General features: G+C 53.9%; 1 protein-coding gene across 1 annotated transcript; it reads left to right on the top strand.

Moving 5' to 3' along the window:
- Positions 1 to 10,408: 10,408 nt before the first annotated feature.
- Positions 10,409 to 15,612, top strand: GRHPR (glyoxylate and hydroxypyruvate reductase). Its single transcript, XM_072360247.1, has 9 exons — positions 10,409 to 10,569; positions 10,641 to 10,771; positions 10,857 to 10,929; positions 11,256 to 11,372; positions 11,875 to 11,963; positions 12,556 to 12,660; positions 13,555 to 13,690; positions 14,017 to 14,147; positions 15,328 to 15,612. Exons 1-9 carry the CDS (start codon positions 10,493 to 10,495, stop codon positions 15,447 to 15,449), a joined length of 981 nt encoding a protein of 326 aa, XP_072216348.1. The 5' UTR covers positions 10,409 to 10,492; the 3' UTR covers positions 15,450 to 15,612.
- Positions 15,613 to 19,509: the final 3,897 nt, after the last annotated feature.

Below are 19,509 nucleotides of genomic sequence, written 5' to 3' on the forward strand. Positions count from 1 at the left end.
AAAGAACCTGAATCACAGAATCATGGAATCACTGAGGTTGGAAAAGACTTCAAAGAAAATCCCAACCCGTCCTGCCTTGCCCACTGACCGCATCCCTCAGTGCCACATCCACGCGGTTCTTGAACACCTCCAGGGATGGTGGGACAGCAGCTCCACCACCTGCCTGGGCAGCTGTGCCAGCGCCTGGACACTCTTTTGGGGAAGAGATTCTTCCTAACACCCACCTGATGTTCCTCAAATCCTAATGTCAGCCGGCAGGGCTGTAGCAGGGACCATATTTCCCAGGAGATGGAATCCCACAGTGTTGGACACTGTATACACCCAGCCAGGAGCAAATCTGTGCCCTGCTTATCATTAAACTGCACGGACAAGGAAGGAAGTTGTTTCTGTTTACCTGCTGGTGAACCCGTGCCAGGTGTCTGGTCCAGGTGCTCTGCACTCCCTGACCGCACCGTGGGGATCCACTTGTGGATCTCTTCCTTGTGCTACTTGAACCCAAACTGGTGTCATTCAATCCCGGCAGGCTGCTGTCCAAACCTCCTGTCATTATCACTAGGCTTTCTGTTGAGCAATTAATTAATGGTACTGAAGTTGGTGCGACGATAGTGAAGTTAAATTTGCGTTAGGTGGGGAGGGCAGGATGTTGGCAGCAACAAGAAGGACTGATGCATTTTCTACCAGCAAAAGACGTTGCTGCATGAGTGCTATTTGAAGGAAAGCACAGCATTAAAATTCTGTGCTGGACCTGATGACTTGCAGACCGGGCTACTTTCATCAAGCTCCATTTTATCCTATTAAACTAAAATGTGCTTCGGCCTGTCATTCCTCCCACCTGCTATTTACTCCCTCCTTTAAAGAACTGTCACTCTTTACTCCAGAGATGCCTGAGACTAAAAAACATGCTTATCCCTGGAGAGGGCACAGACTGGAGGTCACAGCTGATGTGCGCTGGTGAAGCAGCATGAGGAAACCTACATTGCGTGAATAAATAAGTGGCTGTAGCTCAGCCCGGGCTGGGTGGAAGAGACAAGATGGATGGATCAAAAGGTTGCAGCCTTGTTTGGTAATGGGGGCAGCCGTCCCTGGAGTGAGAGGGGAGAAGGGAGCGTTTGGTCTGTGATTTGTTGCGGCAAGGCTGAGTTAGGAAGGAGTGCTGCCATTTGAGGTGTGTGTGTCTGCGGGATGCCTGCGTGCACTGGGAAGGAATTAAAGATATTCTTTGTAACAGAGCAGAGCAGACCGGCAGGCTCCTCTTTGGATCCTTTTCACCAACGCCTGCCTAACATATATGGATGCATCTGCTGTATTTGCAAATGTATTAAACATGTATGCATTCAGAATGGCTCATGCCTTTATACATACGTGTGGTAGGATCACCTGGGATTTCATCTGAGCAGGCATGCCTGAGCAGCACCGTGTGGTGCTATGGGAGCGCTGGTGCATTGCGAGTGGTGAAAGCTGCCCTCTGTGGCTGCCAATGCCGGAGTGCTGCATGCCTGTCTGGAGCTGCCTCGCCTGCTCCAAAGCAGTGCTCCGAGCAACAAGGGGAAGCACCAGGCAGGAGCAGCATCCAGCATTTGAGAGGAGGTGCCTCCATGCTGGCCCATGGCCACAGGCAGCTCTCTGTCTCCTCCTCCCAGTGCACGCTCAGAGCTTTGCAGTGGACTCTTCTGGGTTTTCTGCACGCTGTGCTTCTTCATTTAGCCCCAGAGCTTTACCTGCGTGCGCTGTGCAGAGCCTGTGCCCCTCCGTGTGGGCGTCGTGGTTCGGATGCTGCACCCACAGCCTTGGTGAGGTTCAGAAGAGGCACAGCACCGTGCTGAGGTCCCGCCGAGCGGCCGCAGGCTTTGTGTCGGCGCCAATGTGAGGCGGTAATTGCACTTTTTTGCATTGCAAAATGATTATTAGTGCCTCGGTTCATTATCAAAGCAAATTTAATTTTTCAGTGTAAAGGAAGCGGTTGTATTTATAAATGAAATACTGTTTATACAGCCAGGAAAAAAGAAAATATATAAAAATTAATTCATGACAAATGTAAGGAAAATTAATAGTCTTTAACCGGGACAATATTTGACTGTCTAATTGTCTAATTGTGCTCCGCCAGGTAAAGCACACTCTCATTTCTGCCGGCTCCTGACAGAGATTTCCACTGAAGTATTTTGCACTCCTGATGAAACCACGTTTAAACATTTCTTTAATTAATCTTGCACCGAGCAGCCGGGTCAAACCACGTCGGGGTGCTGCGGTGGATCAGAGCCTCTGCAGAGGCACTGTGTGCATCCAGGGAGGTCTCATCTCATCTGAACACAGTCGGGCAGAAATAAGAAGGAAAAGGGAGAGGCCACCGATGGGCAGAGCGGACACAGGGCTCCCAACATGCTGAGTGAGCACACCGTGCCGGGTGAGCAGGTGTTGAACCACGGAGGCCTGATCACACTGGGAAACTGCCAGGCCAGCACACACTGACGTGCAGCACTGGGGATGGCCAACTGCTCACACAAGGGAGAGGTTCAGCAGGATGTGCAAAGCCACCAGCAGCACTGCACCCACATGTGGAGTCTGCAGCACAGGAGAGACGTGGAGCTGTTGGAGCACACCTAGAGGAGGGCCACAAAAAGGATCCCAGGGATGGAACAGCCCTCCTATGAGGACAGGCTGAGAGCTGGGGCTGTGCAGCTTGGAGAAGAATAGGCTCCAGGAGACCTGAAAACAGCCTGTCAGCATCTAAAGGGGAACTAAAGGAAAGAAGGGGACAGACTCTTCAGAAGGGTCTGCTGTAACAGAACAAGGAGAAATGGTTTTAAATTAAGGAGAGGAGATTTAGATTGGCTATAAGGAAAAAGGGTTTTTTGCAATAAGGATGTTGAGGCACTGGAGCCTCAGAGCCCAGAGAAGCTCCATCCCTGGAGGCATTGGAGATCAGGCTGGATGGGGTTCTGCACACCTGATGGAGCTGTGGATGTCCCTGTTCATTGCAGGAGAGCTGGACTGGATGACCTTCAAAAGTCCTTTCCATCTGAAAAGGTTCTATGGCTCTGTCTCTGTCTGGTCCCATGAGGGTTTCCATATCCCTAGCTCAGGACTAGGCTGTCTGTGGTACCTGCTGTCCCCTTCTCAGGACACAAGTGCAGCTGTGACACCCACGAGCACCCTCTGTATGCAGCAATTCAGGCGCAGCCTCGAGGACAGTGTGCTGGCTCATTAATACTCCCCATTACTCTTGGGATCAGTTTGCCAGGGGTGCTGGTTGCACCGGAGCCCTCCCAGTGCCGTGTTGGCACTGCTGTGCAGATGGAACTCACAGCGTGCAGCGAGGGGGTAGAGCCCACCACGGGGCTGCACATGTCCCTGGTGGGTGCACAGGGCAGGCCCAACAGGCAAATCCCTGTGCAGTGCAGACAGAGCTCCATTGGCTGTCCCACCTCTCACCTTGCCCCACGCAGCCTGGCACAGCTCTGCTCAGGACAGCTTGGAAGCGTGCAATCTCTTCAACTCAGCCTGCCAACTCGAAGCCAATTTGCATTGGATAATTATTTTCAATTAAGTGATAACAATCCTGTTCGGAACAGAAATAATCTTGTCCAAAGGCCAAACAGTTTATCCTGTCTCGGAGATGAGGCTGCAGCCTTGCAGAGGCACACGTCAGTGTCAGCACTGTTATCACCTCCGCTGTGCTGAAGGGAATGGCTCCTGCTTGGGGAGGGTGCAGCAGAACCCGGCGTGCTAACTTAGCAACATCACAGCGCTGTGCTCCAGCAGCGCGCTGTGCTCGGGGCCCTCCCGGTGATCCGAAGGGAGTGAAACCCTGCTGGATCATTCATGTCACTGGGTGGGAGTGGGGCTGTGTTCCACTGACACACCTCCCTGCTGAGCCCACTGCCCTCCTCCTCCATCAGCTCCTGCAGCACCAAGCGGGGCAAGCGTGTGCTTTGCACAGCAAGGGTCACCCCGAACAGAGTTGTGCACAGACACAGCTCAGCATCCCCATGTCTGATGGTGAGGATCAGATACCAGACAGACACCTGTTTAGGAGCAGCACCCTCTGCAAGAATGACAGAGCTGAATGGAAGCAGCCTGCGGAAGCTGCCCAGGTGTGTCTGTGTGCCCTCCCTTAGAGGCTGGTTGCGTGCAAGGGTCCTTAGCTCACAGTGGGCAGCAACCACAGCTTGGTGAAGATTACACATAGATTTTAAATCTGAGAGTCTGCAACCAGTAAGAAAAGACAAATGGGAGAGTCTGCAGCCCACAAAACAAGGGGTCAGCAGGGCTCCCTACCTTTTCCTAGGGGCTGAGCCCCAACCCTAACAATAGCCCCTGTCCAAACCCAATCCTAACCCAACCCTAATTCTAACCCTAACTCTAACCCTAGCCCAAAACCTAACTCTGACCCAACCCACCCCTAACCCTCCCCAAAGTACCTTGCCAGTGTGACAGAACTGTCAGGAATCTGCCTCAGAAGAGTTGAGCCTATGGCTGTTTGTTGGCACCACCTGATGGATGTCACAGGTGCCGAGCAGGCAGAGGCAGCAGCTCAACCAAAAGATGGGCAGGTGAAAGACCTGATGTCATACACCTGCTCTGCTGAAGGAAACAGGCAAACACCTCTGTCTGTGCAGGGGGTGCCCGGGAGCAGCGGGTGGTGCTTGATGGGAGTCGTTGGCTTTTATTTCTCCTTAACTTTCCTTTTTTTTTTTAATCCACTGCATTCCAGTCAGTTGGGAAGATTGGAATCCAAAGCTCCTGCAAGTGAAAAATAGCAAATCCAATATCTTTTTAGTGGTGTTTTTATATTCAAATTAGACATAATCTCTATGAATAAAATTACTGTTCCCAAAGGGATCATGCCCAATTTAAATGTATAAAATGTCATTAAAGGGGTGCTGGCTTGCTATTAAAATTTAACTCCAGCAAACCCCTAACGTCCTTTGTATTATAGTCTTACAATTAACCCAGAGATGTACAATCTGGTACTGTACAGTGAGTGCATTGTTTCCGACAAGCCCGCAGCCAGACCAACTGCTGAAAGCATCACATCCGAGCAGAGCTGCTGCACTCCTGGATCCTGCTGCTGGGACATCCCACAGGAGTCCCCTGCATGAAGGACTGATGCTCCTTTCCCTCTCGGTGCAGGAAAGCTGCCTCAGCTCGCAGCAGGCAAAGGGAGCAGGATGTCCTGCCCCAAAGCCTTTCTGTCTCAGAAACAAAAGGCACCAGGGATGGGAGCTCATCCCATCCCACGAGGGATGGGAGACAACACAAGAATTGCATTGCGAGAGGAGATTCGAGAAGTACCTTGGGAACCTGAACTGACAGTGTTCCATGGGACCCAGCGAAATACATCCCAAAGCCCTGAAGAAACTGGCTGGTGTCATTGCTGAACCTCTCTCTGTCATATCTGAGAACTGAAGTCTGCACTGAATGGAGAAAAGGGAGCATCACAGATATGTGTAAAAAGACTCCTAGGGAGGGTCCTGGCAACTACTGAGCAGCCAGACTGAACCAGTGCCTGGTAAGATCATGCAGCTTATCCTTCTGTAAGTCAAGCTGAGGCATATGGAAGACAGAGAGATGGTTAGAGAGGGCCAGCATGGCTTCACAAGGGGCGAACCATGCCTGACTCATCTACTGGCCTGCAATGAACGGACTGCATCAGTGGAAAAGTAAAGAGCTGGTTTTCATCTGCCTCAGCTTCTGCAAGACTTTTTATGTGGTCTCCTGCAAGACAGAGAGTAATGGTTTAAAACTGAAGAGGGTTGTTTCAGATTGGATACAAGGAAAAAAAAGTCACCACGAGTGTGAGACCCAGAGGCTGCCCAGAGTCTCCATAGATTTCTCTGTATTGGAAGGGCTTGAGTCCAGGTTGCATGGGGCTTTGAGCAGCCCAGCCTAGTGGAAGGTGCCACTGCCCACAGCAGGAGCTCAAAACTAGATGATCCTTAAGGATCCCTTCCAACCAAACCATCCCATGACTGCGTTGCTTCCAGACTGAGGCAGCTAAGCTCATGTGGTGGCTTGCAGTCACCCGGACCTCTGGCTGCTCTGTCAGGAAGAAGGCTGTCAAGGCAGGTTTGGAGTCTTTCCAAGGGGAACAGAAACGTGCCCATCACCCAGACATCTCTAAATGTGCAGTGCCAAGGAGAATGCAATTAATGGGGCAAAATATACACAATGATTTCTTACTTTGGAGGAGCGAAACGCCTTCCAAAGCATTTTATTATGGCTGCAGTGTTCCAGATGAAAAGGCCACACCTGATCTTCCTCGTGCTCTCTTTCTCCCAAAGAAACAGAAGAGACACCTTAAAGCCCAGCACTCCTATGCATAGAGGAGAACCACTGTGCTCCTGCAAGGCTGTAACTGAGTGTACTCGGGCAGCAGCACGGAGTGGGCACCCCAGGCCTGGGCTTTGCTGCTGGCTGCCTCCTGCTCCGGCACCTGCCCGACTCAAAGCACATCCAAGGGAGGCACTCAGCCGAGACGTGCGGCTGGGCACCCGCTCCTGCTGCAGATTAGCCTTGTCATTTTGTTTATGAGTAAGAGAATCTTTCGCCGCTGCAATGTTTTTCCATTAGCCATTACAAGGAGATGCTGCTGGAGGGAACAAGGAAAAGGCTTCTCCTATGCATGACTGAGCCACAAAGGCCAAATCAGAGGTACAGGTTGTGCCCTGGGTAATTCCTACCTTGATTTCCATGTTAGGACTCGATAAGGCACGTAACAAAAAGGCTTCTCCTTCCCTGCACACTGTAGAGCCCACCCCGTGTCCACAGATGCTGCCTGGATCTTGCAGCCAGCAGAGCCCCAGCTCCATGCAGGTGCCCTGGTCTGCCCGCAGCTGCAGCAGTCAGAAAGCTCCCAAGGAGTGGTGGGAGCCTCTATGCAGGCAGCAGCCAAATGCAGAGCTGAGCCCGGCTCTTTGCAGGCTTCCTCTGGCACGCAGAGCTGCACCGAGCAGCGCACAGGAGTGCCTGCATGAGCACGCAGCGGCATGCACATAACCCACATCCTCATTGCAGACACCTCCCCAGGCATGTTCTGCATATCCTGCCCCAGGGATTGGGTTTTGCTTCCATCACCAATGAGAAGCAACAGCTCGATGAAAATTGCATCTCTTTTCTAAAGGAAGTTCCCAGATTTATGCTAATGCCCGAGTGCTTCTGAGCCATCAGGTGACTGACAACGCATCAAATCACATCTTTTGCTTTAACATACACGAATCCAAAATGGAAACAGTGACAGATTTGGCTTCCGGCAGCCTGGGGGAGAAATGCCCCATCCGGGCATTCGCAACAATGGATTGCATCTAAAACAGGTCTGCGCTCGGTCCTGACCACGAATGCTCTGTTCAATCGCATGAAGAAAAAAAAACCCACCACAACAACAACAAAAAAAACCCCTTTTTAATTCTGAAAAGGAAAACAGTTTAATCATTGTAAGAAACTATACCTTCAGGGTATTGCTCCAAAATACAGGCGGAGATTAGGAGGGATTTGTGAGATGGTGTTTATTCCCAACTTAGGTGCTTTCCATAAATTAATTATAAAAGCAGGCCCAAGCCAGCCAGGAGTGCGCTGGGAAATTCTCAGAGTGTTCGTCATTTCCATGCACTAATATTCATGCCATCTGCCTGCTGCTCTCTTCGCTCCATTGTCAGCAGCAGCTTGTTTCCTGCGCTGCGTCCCCCTCCCCAGCCCTGCCGCAGGTAACTGCCCCTGGCACATGGATGGATTCCTACTGATGGAGGAGGGGATCCCCTCTGCTGAGTGCCGGGGGTTGGGACGGCAGCGGGGAATGCTCAGAGAAGGACGGGATGGGGCTTGCAGGGCAGGTGAAGCCCAGGCTCAGTGTGGTGAGGAGGTGGGGTGCTCCCATGAGCAGGTCCTGCTCCCCGGTGCTGCAGTACGGGCATCCTCGTCCTGGGGAGCCAGGGGGTGTTTGGTGGAGTGGCTCAGTGAGGGCCCACCACCACCGGAGTGATGATGGTGTCAGGAAGGAGCGACAGCACAAAGAGCTTTTTCTCCCGGCTCACCTGCATGGGTCCTCACCCTGTGCCTCACCCTACGAGGCCTGCAGCACCACAGGAAGCTCTGCAAAGCCCTCAGCCTACCTGGCAACCAAAGGGCAAAGGACCAGCAGTACCAGAGGCAGCTGCATAGCAAATTAACCTACAGGCTTTGATTCTTTGACCCTTCTCACTGCCCTACTTCTCATAGCTGCCACATCAAGCAAAGTGGTCCCGGTGACCCTGCTCCTGCTCACTGCTCACAGAGCAAGCTGCTGGCATCCCGAGCTCATAGCCCTTTGCTACCTGTGTGCAACACTGCTGCAAAAACAAGAAGAGACTGGGAACCTCAGACCAGACTGTCTCACAGGACAGGAAGAAGGACAAGTTAGGTTGAATGGCATCCAAGTAAAACCAAGGAGAGGAAAGGGTTCCTGCACCACTTATGGCTCCAGCATAAGTGCGCTCCAGCAGATAACAGGTGGGCCACACAGAAATCCAAAGCTCTGGGCTGTGCAGGATGGCCTGGAGGGCAGCACTGGGGAAGGCACAGCAGTGGGAGCCACACTGGGCTGCAGTGCCCTGCAGAGCTCTCCTGGGGGATGTGCACAGGGCTGCATCCTATGCGTCCTGCACTGCACATCCGGGACAGGACAGCCAGACCCAGCAGCACTTCAGTAGGACCTATATGTGCTTGCAATTAAAACAGGCAGAATGCCATTTTTTAAGCTCTGCCGTTTGCTGCCTTTATAGTTTTGAGCATATATCTTTCGTTCTACACATATCTATAAATATATACCTTTGTGTTCTCACATAAATGCGGTTTCCTGTTAAAAATGACATGGCCAAAATCCCGTTATTGCCAGTGCCAGCCCACAGCACTCCATCACAGCCACGCACCACTTCCAGCAGCAGGATGGGGAGGCTGGAGGGGAAAGGATCTGGGCGCCCTGCAGCAGCAGCAGCACAGGGATGTGCTGGGCAGCACACACTGCTGACACGAATTCTCACCTGCTAAGAGGGGGAGATGTCAGTGCTAATGATAACTCAGCTCCACGCAGCACAATGAAATTTCAAGCAATTATGAGAAAGTACAATGGCCTCTGCTGGCCTAATCTGACAGCATGCTGACGGCAGGAGCAGGCATGCATCATGATAAAGGAAAATCCCACCGGCAGAATACAGACTTGTTAGATAAGCTGATAGCTCACACAGCACAGATGATTTGTGCCAGAGAAAAGCACCGTTGAGTCCCTGCTCTCCGGGTTTACCACAAAACAGCCATTGAGATCAGACAGCTGCACGCTCCGGCTCTCTCCAGCTCTCTTGCTAAGCCTCCATCAGGCAGTGACAGCCCGTATCTCCACCGCGGTGTCGGAGGGCAGAAGCCCCGTTGGTGGCAGCCATCCTCCTCCAGGCAGGCAGCAGGCGGCGGGTCAGCCCTGCGGGTCAGACCGGTGCGATCTGAGTCCTCCAGGCGTCTGGGCAGGGGGAGCGGGAGACAACGCCGGAGCTGCAGGTGGAGCTGTCTGCTCCACTCAGCCAATAATGCCAGCCCTGCTGCGAGCTGGGTGTGCTCTGCCAGCAGACACAGGTACTGGCTGGGCGCACCCCACAGCCCCGCCGTGCCTCCGGTATCACGGAGCTGGAAGTGGGGGAGGCTGCAGCGCAGCTGGCAGCCTGCGTGTGCGAGTGGGCTGGGTGAGAGCAGCAGGGTGGCACAGGGACGCACCCGGGGCCCACCAGGAGCAGCACAGGCTGTCACTATCCAGTGCTGGGGGCACAGCATCCTGCTGCTCCGGTCAGCGCTGTTTGGTGGTGGTGCTGGGCAGCACTGCACGCTGTGCAGCAGTTCCGGGAGTCCTTCCTGCATGAAGGACATCCCCCCCATCACCGCGGGGTCGAAGATGGCTCGGAGCTGTGCTGGGCAGCAGCTGCTGGCGGCCGCAGAGATTCTGGAGAGGACTCTAGGGCTCGTGGAGGCAGCAGAGGATTTGAGGAGAGCCTAACGGAGCCCGAGGACACGTACAGACTGACACGTCATCCGTGAGTGTGAGCCTGGCTTTGCAGTGACCTTTTGTGCTGTGATGGTGCGATGGCTCCGCTGCGGGTCGGGGGGCTCCTGAGGGTTATCTCTGCTCCTCTCCGCGGGCCGTGCAATCAATCGGGAGCAGAGATCTCACGTACGTTTGCATTTGCACACAGAGCACGCAACAGAGACGGAACCTCCGTCTTTTCTGCCACCCCCGGGATTCTTTCTGGGTCTGTTTTCCAGGGGGCCTCCTTAACCTTCTTAACCAAACTCAGCCGCTCCAGCGCTCTCCTTCCAAAGCTCGGAACAGAACCGGCCGGCAGAGCGCTCCGTCTCTCCGCATCGCCGAAGGGAGGAGCCCGTCCGCCGTCCCCGCTCGCCCCGCCGCTTGCCGAGCCCTCTCCCCGCCCCCGGTGCCGCCGGGCCGTGCGGTGGCGCTGCGGGGCGCTGCGGGGCGGCCATGCGCCGGGCCATGGCGGTGTTCGTGACGCGGCGGATCCCCGCGGAGGGAATGCGGGTCCTCTCGGAGGCGGCGGGGTGAGCGCCGGGCGGGTCGGGGGGCGTTGGGGGAACGGAGTCCGGCCCCGCTGACGGCCGTGTCCCCGCAGGTGCCGCGTGCAGCAGTGGGACTCGGAGGAGCCCGTCCCGCGGAGCCAGCTGCTGGCGGGGGTCGCGGGCAAGCAGGGGCTGCTGTGCCTCCTGTCCGACCGCATCGACGCCGAGGTGCTGGACGCCGCTGGTGGGTGCGCGGACCCGGGGCCGGGCGGGGGATGCGGCGGTGCCGGTGCGGAGCTGACGGAGGGGTGGGCGGCGGTGTTTCGCAGGGCCGAGCCTGAAAGTCATCAGCACCATGTCCGTGGGGTTCGACCACCTCGCCCTGGACGAGATCAAGAAGCGGTAACCTCGGTGCCGCGTCGGGTGCGCGCGGCTTCGGCACCGCGCCGCGGGCTGCGGCTGTGCGGACGGGAGGGGAGGGAAGGAGAAGGGAAGGAGGGGGGCTGCCGTCCATCCCCTGCACCCCAGAGCTTGGTTTGTGCCCCTGTGCTGCAGTGAGGCCCCAGCTGGAAGGGCTCGGGATGGGGGGGGGGGTGTCAGGCAGGAGGGATGCCCCCCCGTGGCTGCATACGCTGCTGGGGGGGTGGTGGTGGGGTCTTCCCAGAAGCACAGAGGTTTGCGTGCTGGTGTCGGCAGCGTTGGGAGCTGAGCCCAGCGCTTTCCTGCAGGGGGATCCGGGTGGGCTACACCCCCGACGTCCTGACCGATGCCACCGCCGAGCTCTCCGTGGCTCTGCTCCTCACCACGTGCCGGCGGCTGCCCGAGGCGGTCGAAGAGGTGAAGACGTGAGTATGTGCAGCTGTGTGCTGGAGCTGGGCGTGCAGAGGGTCGGGCGCTGCGGGACAATGCACCTGAAGCCCAGCAAATAGCTGGAGTTCCACCACGTTGGCACTGAAAATTGTGCAGGGTAACGCAGAGTCTGCAGCAGTCCTGAGGCATGGAGGCAGCTTGTTCAAGGGCTGCTAAAGGGACAGAAGCCCCCTCTGAGCACCTCTGTGCATGCTATAGATGGATGATCAGTGGTTGAGGGCCACCAAGTCCTCAATGGGCTCTTGGGGACATGGCCAGAGTTTACTGCCCTGCAGCTGTCCCAGGGCTGTGCTCAGCAGCACCCTTGCAGACAGCAGGGTTGGCCTGAAGCAGGGTGCACATCGCCCATCGGTGGTGGAGGAGTTCACCTTCTGCAGTGCTGTGGTTTGTGATTTTCTTCTCCAAGTCCTGGGTTTTGAGGCAGGCCTCCCCCTGCTGTTTTATTAACATCAGTTTCCTTCTTACTCTATCTGCTAGCGGTGGCTGGACAACCTGGAAGCCCTTGTGGATGTGTGGCTATGGGCTGTCTGGTAGTACGGTGGGCATCATAGGTCTGGGAAGAATAGGTAAGTGCGTGTCCTGCCCCAGCTGTGTGTGCCCTGCTGACAGCAGGCCACTTCCAGAGCTTCAGCCAAGGTCTGTCCCCTGTGCTGACTTACTCAGAATCTATTAGAACAGAAGGAATCTTGGTGGAGCAGCTCTGAGCAGCTCTTGATCCATCAGGCGTAACCCTTAAAACTTTTCACTCATTCACATGCATCCACCATACTCACGTGCTGCAGCAAACTGGACATTGGCCTCTTGGTTTTCAGTTAAGCAAACAGAAAGCTTGACAAAGTACAGGACCGTCTGCTTGGCACCCGTTCAGCTGTTGACTTTGTCAGCAGGTTGCTCTTTCTTTCCTCACATTTTGGCTTGCTGCTTAGAGTGGCTTCAGGTTTGTTATCTCAAGGCTGAGCAGTCACTCCCTTGAGGAGCTGCAGAAAGCATCCACCCCACACACAACACGTCCCTCACAAAGCAGTCTCACAGGAGCAGTCCTGGCTAAGGCACTCTGCAAAGGCCCTTGGGCAAGGTGTGTGTTCCACGAGCTTCTGGGCTTCCAGCTAAACCAGCTGCACGCTGAAAGGTGCGCAGCATCTTCTCTCTCATTTCTAGGGCAGGCGGTTGCCCGTCGTCTGAAGCCGTTTGGGGTCAAGAACTTCTTGTACACTGGAAGTCACCCGAAACCAGAGAATGCTGCAGAGTTCCAAGCTGAGTTTGGTAAGAAAAAGGAATGAAACAAATGCTCAGTCCTCAGCTGGAGCGCAGGGAGCAGCGTGTCTGATACAGCTTGGAGATGCCGCCTGGTGTGTGTGAGCCCCAAGGGGTGTCAGTGCTGAGCGGGGTGCTCGGTATATCTGGGCTGAACTGCTGCCAAGGTACCAGAGGAATCTGATGGCTGACCCTGTGAGATACTGCAGCGTGCCCCAGCAGGGAGCGGGGGGCTGGGACTCATCAGTCATTGGTTGCTGACGGCAGATGTTGGTTGCTGGAAACAACACGGGCTTTAACTTCTTGCTCTAAAATGGTTGTGATGGTCCAGCAGGTCCTGGGAGTGTCTCAGCTGGCACACGGGACTTCTCTGCAGGCCTGCTAGAGTCCCAAGTCCTGCACCAAGTGCTAATTTCTCAGCCTGCACAGTTCCAGTTTGTACTCTTGTTGCATAGTCATTGCTAGACCTCGTTCTGCTCCTTGTGTTTTGCACTGCTCAGAGGAAGCTGGTGCCCTCTGGCCGAAGAGTGGAAGTTGCATGAGTCAGTGCCTGTACTGTAGAAATAGATTTAATCATGGTATAAGCTGTCATAGCAGTACTTTGTTGTCTGAACATGAGAAACAGTCTGAGCCCCCCTTTTGGGACAGGTGACTGATTGTTAGATTTCTCCGTGGATAAATTTTGATGTAAAAACAAAGCACTGTAATTGTGTCTGTAGCAGCATCTCGGCACAGTTCATTTTATGTCTTCCTGTCCTCGTGTCTCTCTATTTGTAGAAAAGGGCTGGCAAAGCCTCTGCAGGGCAGCGTTCTCTCTCTGGTGCTCCTTATGTGTTAGAAGGGCTGCAGAGGTGTCCTGGTGCTGCCTGTGAGCAGAGCTGTGACCTGTGTTTCTCCTCCTAGTCCCACTCACGAAGCTGGCCCAGGAGTCGGACTTTGTCATCGTGACGTGTGCTTTGACTCCCAGCACCCAGGGAATGTGCAACAAGGATTTCTTCAGCAGGATGAAGAAGACTTCTGTGTTCATCAACACGAGCAGGTGACAGCAGCCCCATTGCGTGGCGCCGTGCTGGTGGCTGAGCCAGCTGTGAGATGCACTCTGTGAGTCCGGGCAGTGTGTGCAGTCAGCATTCTGCAGCTGGGAAGGCCGTTTGCCCACCCTACGGCCCACCCCCTCCATTGTGAGGGATCCTGGGATCCAGACAGAGTCAGGATGAGTTGACTGGGGCAGACAGGCACTGTTCCTGCCCAGGGCTGTGTGTCCGTGTGTCCAGCCCCACTGGGATGGACATGCAGATGACTGTGGGGACTTGCCTGACCTCGTGGGAGCTGTGCAAGCCCATCTTCCTGTTCTTTTGTTTCCAGAGGGGCTGTGGTGAACCAAGAAGATTTGTATGATGCTTTAGTCAGTGGCCAAATTGCAGCTGCAGGCCTGGATGTCACAACGCCGGAGCCACTGCCCACCGACCACCCCCTGCTCAGACTCAGGAACTGCGGTAAGTGGTGTGTTCGGCTGCCCTGCTCCCTGCCATGCCTCCTCCTGCTTGGAGAGCTGCCGCTGCTGTCAAGGCAGGGGACCTGCTGGCTGATTTCCTTGGGGGCCTGCAGATGGTGAACAAGGGCTTCAGTGTTTGTGGCGGAAAGGAAGGTCGTGTGTTTAAGCAGCTCCTAGGTAACAGTTGTGCCTTGTGGAGAGTCAGAGCAATCTAAAATAAGCTTGGGAGGTATTTCAATAGTCCAGAAAGCAGTTGAGATTGGCTTGTCTTTTAACATCTTTCAGATGGATCTGCATTCCGTAAGCTGGGCTGAAATTCATGAAGGAGTTTAATACAAGCAGGTGCTGCTCTCAGCTACAGGCGAGGCAGATCTGGAGGCAGAAAACAGGCAGAAATGGAACAGAGAGGAAACACTGCTTTCTAAGCAAAGTTGTCTGCAGCTCTGTTGCTGTTAGCATGGCAGGGTGCCTGTTCCTACCTGGGCAAGTACCCAGTCAATGCTGATGTTCTAATCATGTGCCATTAAAGCAGCTTTGGCATGTTTCTTATCATTACCTAAAAGGAGTGGGTTCTATTCTGCCGGTGTCAGAGCAGTGGCACAGGCTGCCCAGAGAGGTTGTGGAGATCTCCATCCTCAGGGATCACCAAAAGCTGCCTGGATGTGGGCCTGGACAGCCTGCCATGGGTGTCTGTGCTGGATCAGGGTTGGGACAGATGGCCCAGAGATCCCTGCTGCCCTCACCCACTCTGTGTTTCCGTGAGCTTTGTCACACAGCTGGATAAAAATCCCTGCCCTGGCCGTGCCATAGCTCTGTTGGACTTGATGATCTTCAAGGTCTTTTCCAACCTTAGTAATTCTATGATTCTATGATTCTCTGCAGTCTGTAGGGGCTGTTGGCCATCACACGTACCTTTCCAGCCCACCCAGGAGCCTGCAGGTCCCGATATTCCAAACAGTTCTCAGGCTGTTGCCCCAGTATGCACGGGTTTGTACCTGTAGGAGAGTGGAGGTGTGCAGTAATGAGGCCACAGTGTGAGGATTTCTGCATGTTTCTCTGTCATCTCTGCAGTGTGTCTGTGCAGGAAGCAGAGTAGCAAGTCTGGATGCGGAGAGGAGGAGCACTGCTACCATAGATGAGTTAGTTTTGATTGTCAGATGTGACCCTCTCTTTGCCCACAGTGATCCTGCCACACATTGGGAGCGCCACCTATGCGACACGGAGCACCATGGCCGTGCTGGCTGCTGACAACCTGCTGGCTGGCCTGCGAGGCGAGCCTATGCCCCACGAGCTGCTACTGTGAGCGCTGGGCCAGCATCACCACCAGGTCACCGTGAGCGATGCAGCATCGTGCACCAGCCTGGGGTAGTGGGCAGGTGGGTCCTGTGCCCATGCTCTGCAACTGAGGAGTCAATAGCATCCATGGCAAGAGAACCGCACCATAGCAATTAAAGAGAAGCAGTGACAGTGGTGTGTGCCTTTCACTGGGGAAGGAGAGGCCTCCAGGCGTTGGCGTCTCAAGTGCTTGCAAGTGGGGAAGATAAATGCTGGTGTGTGAGTGTGAGGAGACCCTCAGCTCTGCACTGGAGCTCTCAGCTCTCATCCAGAATCACAGCATCACTGAATTATTCTGCCCACTGCCCACGTCCCTCAGTGCCATGCGTACCCACTTCTTGAGCACATCCAGGGACAGTGACCCCCCACCTCTCTGGGCAGCCACTGTCAGTGCTTGATCACTCTGTCTGAAACGTTCTTCCTAAGGACATCCAACCGGGCACAACTTGAGGACACTGCCTCATCCCATCACTGTTACCTGGGAGCAGAGGCCGACCCCCACCTCCTTTCAGGTGGTTGTATGGAGCAGTGTTTCCCCAGAGCCTCCGGACACCAGAGATGCGGTGTCGTTGTGTGGCACTGGAAGGAGGAATTCAACCTGCATTTACAAACAGTCTGTTGGAAATCTGGCTCTGAAGGAATGTGTGCTGGGTGTCCACAGGGGCATTTCTCCTTTGCCAGCTGCCACACAGCTGCAGTGCACGGGGCTGCATGGCAGGCAGTATGCTTGCCAGTGTGCCCAGCAGGTGCTGCTTTAGAGAGCCTTGAAGTGCATAAGTGACTTGTAGGAAGACTGCTGCTGGCACCCCAAAAAGGATGGCAGAGCTCTTCTGCATCCTTTCCATGAGCTCTGTTTGTCAGCGAGTGCGCTTGCTTTGCAGCTTGGCTTCATGGCAGCCAGGTGCTAATAGAGATGAGCTATTCAAGCATTTTCGAAGCCCCTAGTTCCAGGGAAATGGGGGTAGACAAAACCTCACTTTAAATGCCTGTGTGACAAACTCACTTTGTGGCCAAGGAGAGGAGTGCAGCGGTTTAACCCCAGCAGGTACTGAGCTGAGGACCACACAGCTGCACACCCACTGCCCCAGGAGTGCAAGCAGAGCAAGACAGCATGAGCCTGGATGCCGGAAGACAACAGTACTGTGGGTTCTGCAGCTGAATACACCGTCAGAATTATAGCATCACAGAATCATTACTGTAGGAATAGACCTCTAAGATCAGAAAGTGCATTCCCTGCACACAGCCACCCTGTTACTGAGTACAAAGTGCTGCGGGCCCACCAGAGGTTAGTCTTGTCCCAGCTCCCAGTGACCGTGCCTTCATCTTCCCCATCTGTGACACATGTATGAGGAGGAGGGCAACTCTGCTTGAATTCTTTTCTTGTACCCATTCATCTGTGTCACTCATTTTCCCTCTTCCCTGGCCAGTACCCATCCAAGTCTAGCAGACGGTGACCAGGATCTTCTAGACAGCCCATACAGGGAGGGTTCAGTGTTTAACATGTTGCTGTTACGCAGCACTTCACACTGAAATTGCTGTGCACACACAACACGGCGATGGTGATGATGGTGGGGTCACAGTGCCCATTGCCTGCCTCCAGCTGCTGTCCACCACCAGCCTCGCCAGGCGACTGGGGCAGCTCAAGCTGTGGCTGCCTGCAGAGCTCTCTTTGCTCTCTGCTCAGAGCTCACACTGCAGGCAGCAGCACAGCCGGATGATCGCCCCTTGCCAGCACAGCAGCTGGTCTTCAGCCCCAGTTGTGCTGGCTAGTTGCAGAAAGACCCGTGCTTCGTGCCCAGAGTGTATTTGATGCATTTGTCACATTGCCAGGCAAAGCAAACGAGACTCCATGACACCAGTGTAGCACGGAGACACTTACAGCTCCAGGAGCGTGGGTGATTGCTCTACCTAATGAGATAAGCACACATTATATACATCCAACATGCATGAATTTTCATACAGTTCCCACCAAGTGCCCCCCTAGTCCTAGAATTTCTGTACAGATTGAACACTGTGTGTGTGTGCTGTGTTAAAATAGGGCTCCTGAGGGGGCCTTTGGTGGTCGTGAGATATCCACTGGGAGGTGCAAAAGGTCGTGCTTTAAGTGGGTCAGGTCCCATATTTGATCAAGAAATTGTGTACAAAAGATCAGTGCGTGACTAATTATCATGTTGACCATGTTATATTGCCTATATTATCAACCCCAGTGGGGTAGGGAGGCCTCTGCCCAAACCTCTGCCCAGCAAGGAATGATATGAAGCTGTTGTAAAACAGAAAGAAAATGCTTCTGGGCACTTGGTCATCAGGGTTTACTCAGATGCTGAAAAGCTTTGCTGTGTCAGATGAGAGAAGAGTCTGTGAGTGTGTTGGCCTGCATGCCTGCTGTTTTATACCATAAAACTTTCGGTGTCTGTGCAGTTTCTGCCATGCTGCAGGATGCTGGCAGAGTTATCCAGAGGGTATCACGGACCCGTAAGGAGACGAGGAACAGCTCAGTGCACGAGAGCTGCTATACAAAACCCAGCACCAATCCCCCACACGTGCTGTGCAGGCTCCTTCAGAGCAGCACTTTCTGCAGCTGTGGATCATTTTGCTCAGGCAGCTTTGCAAATTGCTGCTCTGTCCTTTTAATAAGAAGAGGCTGCCAGCAGACACAGGCGTGCTATTGTGGTGAGCTCTAGCCTGAACTTCTTCCTCTTGTTTATTTATTTGTGTACTTTCTTACGGGTACATCATGAAGAAAAAAAATGAGAACAGTATCCAAATTGCACTACTTTTATGCTTTATTTAGATCTGTTGAACCACACCGATGTCTACTCAAGACATGAACTGCACTATCGTATCACACAGCAGTTCGGTCTCCTCAGCACTGATCTCATAAAGCAAGCTACCATGCCAGCCTTCAGTCTTGTAGGCTCAGACAGCTCAGCTGCTTCCTGCTGTAAATCGGGAAGGTCACGGGTGGGCATTCAAATGCTGCTACCAGAAATAATCCTGCCATTACCCAGCCGCTTATTCTGGGTCCGTTGCTAAGAGGGGACTCCATCAGGGATATGATCCAGCTGAAAAAGATGTGAAACACTGCTATGGAAAAGGGGGGAATGCTGGTAGAATCCCACAGCTTTCCAGTGATCCCCTGGCCAGCCCCATCTGAGGAAGGAGGTCCAGGCAACACACCTCCACCCCTCTGCGCTGTGGCAGGAGCAAGGAGCCCTGGAAGCACACTGGCTGGTAGTAAGGTATCTAAAACTAGTTGCAGGGAGCATCCTTAATGTTACCTCCAGAGCACAGAGGTAGCCAGAAGGCAGCCCAGCATGCAGCAGCAGTGGCTGGACCTCAGCAGCAGCTTTGAGAAGGGGGGACCGGCTCAAAATGCACGGATGGGAGACCAACACTCTACAGGACCCCTGCAGGCTCAAGTACTGCTCCACTCCTCTTTGATTAAATGCATGCCCTATCGAGTGGCAAATGCAGGCCTGCTGTGAGCAGAGCTGTGCACTGTGCCTGCCTGCCTGCATTCAGGTTCTGCACTGCTACCTTTTGCAATAAGAACCCATTGTTTTGTCAATCCATTGGCAAATGTACCAGGGTAACAAGTAAAGCAAGCAGAACACAGCAGCACAGCAATGATTTTTGGAGGTTTCACAGTGCTGAAGTGCTGACATCTTCAGGCAGGACCTCGCTGCAGCGTTTGGGAAGTTCTGAACAAGTCAGGGTGATATCTGGCAACTTTTATCAGGCATGGAGGTGAGAAGCTCCTGGTTTTGCAGTTAGAGATAGCCAAGTGGAGCCGTTCCTATGAGATACTGCTTCATACCTGACGACAGGGAGAGCAGCAAGCCATCTGCACTCTGCTGTGTGCTCCTCCTGAAGCACTGGGTGGGGATGAAGAGATGAAACTTGAGGCTGCTGCTTCCAAGGATGCTCCAAATATAATCCTTTATTTCAGAAAGGAAAGTCCTCCCACAGCAGGTCTGACATTTCAGTGTGAAAATGTATGATTAGAAAATAGACAAGAAGTACAGCGT

This window comes from Excalfactoria chinensis, chromosome Z, assembly GCF_039878825.1.
Source record: "Excalfactoria chinensis isolate bCotChi1 chromosome Z, bCotChi1.hap2, whole genome shotgun sequence".
NCBI lineage: Eukaryota > Metazoa > Chordata > Aves > Galliformes > Phasianidae > Excalfactoria > Excalfactoria chinensis.

What these genes read in the sequence shown, in the direction of transcription:
- GRHPR (XM_072360247.1), top strand. Translation starts at nt 10,493, where the DNA reads ATGCGCCGGGCCATGGCGGTGTTCGTGACGCGGCGGATCCCCGCGGAG. An exon ending in GTCCTCTCGGAGGCGGCGGG is followed by an intron (nt 10,570 to 10,640) that starts GTGAGCGCCGGG and finishes GTGTCCCCGCAG; the next exon opens with GTGCCGCGTGCAGCAGTGGG. An exon ending in GCTCAGACTCAGGAACTGCG is followed by an intron (nt 14,148 to 15,327) that starts GTAAGTGGTGTG and finishes CTTTGCCCACAG; the next exon opens with TGATCCTGCCACACATTGGG.